The sequence below is a fragment of the Vombatus ursinus genome, unplaced genomic scaffold, assembly GCF_900497805.2.
Source record: "Vombatus ursinus unplaced genomic scaffold, bare-nosed wombat genome assembly UNPS02009824.1, whole genome shotgun sequence".
NCBI lineage: Eukaryota > Metazoa > Chordata > Mammalia > Diprotodontia > Vombatidae > Vombatus > Vombatus ursinus.
Window position 1 is genome coordinate 3,636,859 of NW_020949602.1, and position 7,872 is coordinate 3,644,730.

The 7,872-nt window shown below is 41.7% G+C and overlaps 1 protein-coding gene across 1 annotated transcript in view; it reads left to right on the forward strand.

Annotated features, from left to right (window-relative positions):
- The window catches only part of C8A (complement C8 alpha chain), a 93,609-nt gene extending 87,334 nt beyond the window's left edge, over nt 1-6,275 (forward strand). The window contains exon 11 of the mRNA XM_027852714.1: nt 5,998-6,275. Coding sequence (XP_027708515.1) covers nt 5,998-6,149 — 152 coding nt within the window. The 3' untranslated portion in view covers nt 6,150-6,275. The remainder of the gene's footprint in view (nt 1-5,997) is intronic.
- Nucleotides 6,276-7,872: the final 1,597 nt, after the last annotated feature.

A 7,872-nucleotide genomic window follows, 5' to 3' on the forward strand; every position in this document is an offset into this window, starting at 1 on the left:
TCTCTTTTGATGTAGCCATTTGCTTGGTTGTACCATCAGCTCCTATTGAACTTACATAGGCCATTTTCCAATAGCCACGTCCCCAATACTGGCAGGATTGTTGATTTTCTTCCTGATATTTTTGAGTAAAGTACTCTGAAAGCTGTGAAACCCTCCAAAAGTGTGAGTGAGTGAGACCTCTTGATATTTTCCAGAAGGCGAGAGACTAACTAACATGACCTTCTGTTCCCTTGGATTGACAATAATTTTTAGAGGCAGGGGAACCAGTTTTGTACTTGTAGAGATTTGCCTCCAGGGAAAATGTCACTGTGATGGTCTGCCTAAAACTGTGTGCCTCATCTTGGCACCTCTCCAAAAGAGAAGGGGAAAAAAAGGAAATTACTAAAAAGGAATGGAGCTAAGAAACTAATAAGGAGGGAGGGAAAGAATGAAGGAGAGGGAGAAAAGAAAGAAAGAAACAAAGAATAAGAGAGAGAAAGAGAGATAGGAAGGAAGGAAAAAATGGAAAGAAAGAAAGAGAGAAAGAAGGAAAAAGGAAAGCAAGAAAGAAAGAAAGGAAGGAAAGAAAGAGGGAAGGAAAGAATACGGACTATAGATGTATAAAAAAGGCACATCATTTTCTCTTTAGAAGACTGACACTTTGATCAGGTAGGAATAGACCAAATGTATCATGACTTAGGAATTATCAGAAAGGAGATTCAGCCGGTCAACAAACATCTAATTGTTAAACTTACTCTGTAGCAGACACTGTGCTAAGTCCTTGGGAGGGGAATTGTGATTTCATTGGTATAAGTAATGCCCTTTGTCAGTGCAAGTTAACCCTTTCTCTGTAACTTAGTGTCTTAGAGAGTTACTTAACACTTAGAGTGTAAGTGACTTGTCCAAGATCATATAGCCCATGTTGTCAGAGTCTGGACTTGGCCTTAATTCTTCCTGACTCAAAGGCTGGTTCTCTGTTCTCCATTCCAAAGACAAAAGTGAGAGGTTCTTTGCCCTCAAGGATCTTGTGGCCTAATGAGGAGACAATGGTATATGTTTTAGTATATACAAGGTAGACTCAAGTTGATGGCAGGGAGGAGTGGAGAGGTCAGTACTGGCATTGGAAGCTGGGGTGTCAGAAAAGGATTCACTGAGAAAATAGAATGGGAACTGAATCTTGAAGGAAACTTGGGATTTTAAGAGCCTGGAAGAGGTGGGGGTTCATTTGAGAAATGGGGGCAGCCAGTGGCCAGCCATGGAGATGGGGATCAAGTGAGGCCAGTTAGGCTACTCTACAGAGTGAGGAGGGGAGTGCAACAAGACCAGAAGAGTAAGTAGGGGCCAGGTAGTGAAGGGCTTTGAATGACATTTGGAAGAGTTTATATTTTATCCTAAAGAATATCCTAACATAGCAAGCCAGTAGGGCTTGTCAAGTTGGGGAGTGGCAGGGATGCCATATTGTCAAATTGTTTGCTCTCATTTACTACCATGAATGAGTGACATTTAGTGACATGAAACCCGTCCTCAGGGACAGGGATTGTTTAGTCCCCATGTCACTGGGAATGTATTGTACGACCTTGGGCAGTCACTTTACTTCCTTATGACTCAGTTTCTTCATTTATAAAATAAGAAGGTCAGACAAGATGATATGTCAGGTCCTTTACAGCTCTATCAGTCTAAACTCTGACATTGAACATCAATTTAACGAGCATTTATTAAGCACCTACTATATAAGAAGTACTGGGATATAAAGAAAGGCAAAAATACAGTCTCTGCTCTCATGGAACTCCAAATCTAATGGGAGAAAACATGCAAAAAACCAGCATTAAGAAACACCCTACACTTGAGGTGAAGACAAAGGACAGAGAAGATAAAGTCCAAGGAAGGAATAAATAGTTAAACCTATTGCCTCAGGTGAGGCAACATGGTGTAGTGAATTGAGAACTGGACCTGAAATCTTTAAGAGCTGGGCTGAAATCTTGCCTCAGGTACTTAATAGTTTTGTGACCTGGAGCACATTCCTTAACCTTTGTGTATCTTAGTTTCCCCATTTGTAAAATAAGAGGATTGGACTTGTCCTCCATAGTCCCTTCAAGCTCAAAAGGCACTAAAATAAGGCCTCTTCTAGAAGACACTTAGCTGAGACCCGAAAAAAGTTAGGGATGTTCGGAAGCAGAGACAAGGAAAGACACCATGCCAGTCACGGGGGGCAACCAGCAAAAATGCTGTGAGGCCAGAGGTGGAGTGACCTGTTTGAGGGAGAGCAAGGAGACCAGCCTTACAGAATAGTCAAATGGGCCTCCTGGATTTGCAGAGAGAAGATTCCATAGGGTTGGAAGAGCAGAGAAGTCGAGAGAACAGGGATGTAGGGGCCCATGGATTCACATTGTGCAGGGAAAGTGAGGCCAGGAGAGATGGGAAGCTCAAAATTTCATCAAGGATGAAATTCTGAAAATGAAACAAAGAGAAACAATAACAATGAGAGGAAAGGGAAGTCATCTAAAGAGATTGATGTGAGTGGCTAGGCAACTTGTCAAGAAAACACTGCTTTTAAAAAGATAAATCCAGAAGATTGAAGCAAGGACAGGTAATAGAGGATCGATACAGAAGCATGGCATAGTCCTAGAAGAAAAATGGCTGGAGCCCTGAGTTCTTGAAGGAGCCAGGAAAGCAAAGGAGAATAACAACAATGATGACGAAAAGAGGATTTAAAAATCTATATCGGGGAAAAGAGGGGAATAAAAAAGGGGGTGAGAGGGATGCTTTCAATGGATCAAATGATTCTGGCTGAGGATGAAGGGAAACCATGGCTGCTCAGCTCCGATTTTGTGTCTGTTTTCTCTGCCGAGAAGAATGATCTTTGGATTGGTAAGGACAGAACCAAAATGGCTAATTGGGAGTTGAAACTCATGATTCAAAAGCCAGTAGTCAGAGATCCCTGAGCTTCCTTAGGAGAATTCAGACCTCCAGACGCAGATGAATTGTACCGTATGGGACTGAAGGAGCTGGCTGGTGCGGCGGCTGAGTTTTGGCCAATGATATTTGGGAGGTCACGTAGAATAAGAGAATGCAGAAAGGTGAACATTGTCCCACTGTCCAAAAAAGGGATCCTAAGGTTCTAGAGTTAGAGCTGAAAGGGAACCCAGTGGCTATTTAGTTCAGCTCTTTCATTTAACATAGAAGGATACTGAGGCCTCACGATGAGAAGTGACCTATCTGAGGTTAAGCTGGAGGGACACATCAGTGGGGGATTTTTACCCAAGTCCCTTGACTCTAGAACCAGTACATGTTCTCCCTATACTATAGCATAGACTAGTCTGTAAACTACAGGTCGTAGAACGTGGGCTCCTTGGAAACAGGGGCTGTCTTGCTTTTCTGTTGGTATCCCCAGCACTTGGCACAGTGCTCCACACACAGTAAGGACTTAAGAAGTGCTTCATTCATTCATTCATTCATTCAGTGATCTTGGCTTTAATTCTTGGCAAAATTCTAGAAATTCTGTCACTGAAGTGATGGTTAGTGAACATTTAGAATAGAAAGCCATGAAAACAAAAAGTCAACCATGGATTCAATACAAAACACAGCATCCCATATTTATTGACTTTTTAGACAAGGTTAGTAGGCGTGTTTATCTTTGTATAGGAGAAAGCTTTGAATGCAGCATTTGATAAAGTCTCACATGCATTTCTTTTGAAAAAGATGAAGAAATGTGGTGTAGACAGTTAAGGTTGGCAAAGTGCTTTACAAGTATTGTCTTATTTTATCCTCCTAAAATCCTGTAGGTAGGTGCCATTATTATCCCCATTTTACAGTTGAGGAAACTGAAGGTAGTTGAAGTGACTTGTTTAGGGTCACACAGCTAGTGTCTAAGGCAGAATTTGAACTAAAGTCTTCTTGACTACAAATCCAGCACTCTATTCACTGCACCATCTAGCTGCCTTTAAATTCAATTACTATGATGAATTATGGTTCATTGAATCACAGAATTTCAGAGATGTGAGGGAATTGAGGACTCATTTCATAGATCATAAATCTACAGTTGCAAGGGGAATCAGAAGTTATCTGGTCCAAAGTTTTCATTTTACAGATGAAGAAACTGATGTTAAGGGAGAAGTGACTTCCTCAAGGCTACACTGGTAACTTTAGAAGAACTTGGATTTGAACTCGGGTCCCATGGCTTCAAATTCAGTGTTAGATGCTTCTGCAGCCCAAGGCTGAGTAATTTTGTCTGACACATGACTGGTCAAGAATTTCCTCACACACAGTCTATTATAATTTCTTTTTAAATTTTGTATTGATGTGCTTTGTTTCACAGCATCTACAATTCCCAATTTATCCTTTCCCCTTCCCCTGGCCCCTCTGAGAAAACCATCCCTCTATAACAAAGTATTTATAAAGAGGGAAAAAAAGAACAGTTTAGCAAAACTAACCATCATATTATGTGTTCTCTCCCCTAAATAGAGCATGAGCTCCTTGAGGGCAAGGCTGTTTTGTTTTTTTCCATTCGTATCTCCAGGGGGTAGCAAGGACTTGTGTTTGGAATATTTGTTGTTGTTCAGTCTTTTTTTCAGTCATGTCTGACTCTTCGTGATCCCATTTGGGGTTTCCTTAACAAAGATATTGGAGTGGTTGGCCATTGCCTTCTCCAGTTTATTTGACAGATGAGGAAACTGAGGCAAACAGGGTTAACTTACTTGCCTAGGGTCACACAGTTAATGTCTGAGGCCAGATTTGAACTCAGGTAGATGATTCTTCCTGACTTCAGGCCCATCTCTACCTAGCTATTTAGGTGAATTACAATCTATTGATATTTACCATATTAGAAATTTAAATGTTTTAGTATTGATAGAAAAATAGTTTTGGCTTCATGTACTCCTTGAAAGGGCCTCAGGAACTCCTAGGATTTCCCAGACCACACATTGAGAACTACTGAGCTAGTCCAATCTGTACTTAAGTGGTGGTTCCTTTTCTAAAAAAACAAAAACAAAAATAAAAACCAAACAAACCTAGAAATAGTCATCCAGCCTCTGCTTGAAGAGCTCCAAGGAAAGGCACCCTGTCATCTGATGAAGTGGTCCCCTCCACTCTGGGGCAGCTCTAATGGTTGGGAGGTTTTTCCTGACATTAAATTGAAATTTACTTCCTTGTAACTTCTCCCAGATTGCTCCTGGTTCTGTCCCCTCTTGCTCTAGGGAAGTGAACTTTGATCCTTAACTCACAGCATGTTAAAGCTGAGAGGCCTTTAGAGATCCTCTAGTCTGGGGAAGTGTGGTACAATGTAAATCACAACAGATTTGGAGTCAAAGAACTCGTGTTCCAAACTCAGCTGTGGAAGTTGGTACTTGTGCCACCTTGGGCAATTCATTAGCTGACCTGGTCTATGCTTCCTTTCTCTGAATAGGATGGCTTTTGGAGGTTTCTTCCAGCTTCTGATCTGGGATACCTATTCTCTTCATCATCCTTGATCCATGACATTGACTTGTCCCCTGGTGCCTCTCACATGTTTGTTAGTTTAATTGTATTTTTCCTTTCCAATAAGACTTGATCTGTGGCCCCTGATCTCTAGGGCCAGTGTTCTCCCTGCATAGAGATTAAAGGGATCCCCGGGAGGGAGCGTGTTTGCACATTTTCCAGCTTGGCAGCCTTTGCACATCTTTTGTGTGGGTTGTTGCTGGCCCCAGCCTATTATTCAAGAAGAGCCTTTCTGCACCCTCTGAATTCCTCTAGCTGTCTTCCATCCCACTGGTGCCCTTCCAAGTGCCTGGGCTGCAGCTGCAGTTCTAGTTTTGAGAGATGGGTTATGAGCCAGCTTGCCATGGCTCCACTCAGAGGGAGCTCAGAATGAATTGATGGGGCAGGGAGGCCAACAGTCTCAGTCTGATGCACTGATATAACCCCTAGAGGAAAACTGGAAGTCAGGCTAGGGAAACAGACAGGAGGGGCAATGAACTTCCGTGGAGGGAGGATTGAGCATGGAATGAGATTTGGTTTAATCTTTCTGGGAAATCTACTCTGCAGGAAGCCCTGCTGCTGGCCACTGGAGTTGCTGGAGTCCCTGGTCCCCCTGCCAGGCAGGCATCAAGGAGAGGTCAAGAAGCTGCAACAACCCAGCCCCCCAGAATGGAGGGCTCTTGTGTCAAGGATCCAGAACCGAGAGACAGGAGTGCTGAGGGCCACAAGGAGGGCCTTTGCTTGACCTCTCATCTGTCCAGAGTGCTGAATGTGGCCACCTCTCTCCACTGTCCCCTACACTTAACTGGCAATAATAATAAATATAATAAACTCAACAAATTTTACAGAGTACTTTGCCTTAAATTTGATGAACTAGGTAGTACAAACATTATTATCATCCCCATTTCATGGGTGAGGAAACTGAAGCAAAGAGGGGCAAAAACCCAAGATTGTATAGCTAGTAAGTGGCAAATATTAGACAGGAACCTGTCTTCAGATGATCCTTATGCCATAATTGCCTAGTCCTCTAGGGTTGTCTCACACCTATCTCAAAGATTAATTACAAGTGCCTACTATGTGCTAGGCACTGTACTATGAGGAGGGATACTAAGATGAAAGTGATCAGTCAGTGCCTTTAAGGATCTTATATTCCACTGAAAGAGGTAAGATACACACATAGAGGGATGTACAGAAAAGACACAAAGTGAATATAAGGTAGACTGCAAGGAGGGCCCAGGACTTGGAGGAATGTCAGGAAAGGCTCAGGTAAGAGGTGGTGCTTGGGCTGAAATACATGCACACATATACATTCACACCAATGTATATATGTGTATATATATATATATTATATATATGTTTATGAGTGGATACATACATGTGCATATACAAATATATGTGTACATATACATATATTTCTATTTCTCCTATGTTTATGTCTATATCTCTGTACCTATGGATGCATGTATGTATATATATGTTATATATATATTATATGTATGTGTGTGTGTGTGTATGTATGTAGATCTATTTCCTATCGATATTCCCAGACTTTCTGAAATCTATCTATGGATCCCAGCTTAAGAATTCAGATAGGTAGATGAGATCCAAATCATGAAGATCCCTTGGTTTTAAATGCCCAACAGAGAACTTAATATTTAATCCTGGTGGCAACTGAGAGCCAATGAAGTTTCTAGAGCAGGGGATGGGGGAAAGTGCAAAATAGGTTGACTATACTAGTGAAAAATATACTAGTTGACTATACTTGTAAAAAAAGAAAAGTTAGTTATGAAAGAGAGGTATTGAAATAAGATGCCTCAAGATTATAATTGTAATGTCAGTCTTTCTTGACAGTTACAAATTGAAAGAGAGAATGGATAATGACCATTTATGGCATGATCAGGAGCAATGGGTACATAAAGCTACTGTAAAACTTCCATTATCAAATGAGATCATATTGTAAAGTGCTTAGCACAGTGCCTGGCACATAAAAGGTGCTTAATACATTCTTGTTTCCTTTCCTAAATTCATTCAAAAGACATTTGTTATCTCCTTTAAGGTACTATGCTGGGTATATGAGTATGTTGAGGGTATGAGAAAAGGCTGCAGGGTGGGAAGATCTAGAATTTAGATGAGATAGAGTCCCTGGCCTCAAGGAACCACATTCTCCAAGATCACTTGCCAGTTGTGAAACATGGGCTTTGTAATGACTATACTATATGTTGGAACTCTCCTTCTTCGCAGTGGAGCAGGACAATGGAGTTACACAACAACCAGCCAATTAGAAGTATTCCTGAGGCGCGGAGCTGCTTGATGTACCAGTGATCCTTTTGTGAATGAAGTCTCGCAGAATATGGAGATGCCTGTAGCTGCCAGAAACCACAGAACCAGCCTTGAGCAGCTCAAGGGCAACCTTGAGCGGCAGCTGCAGATTTGAGATCTTGC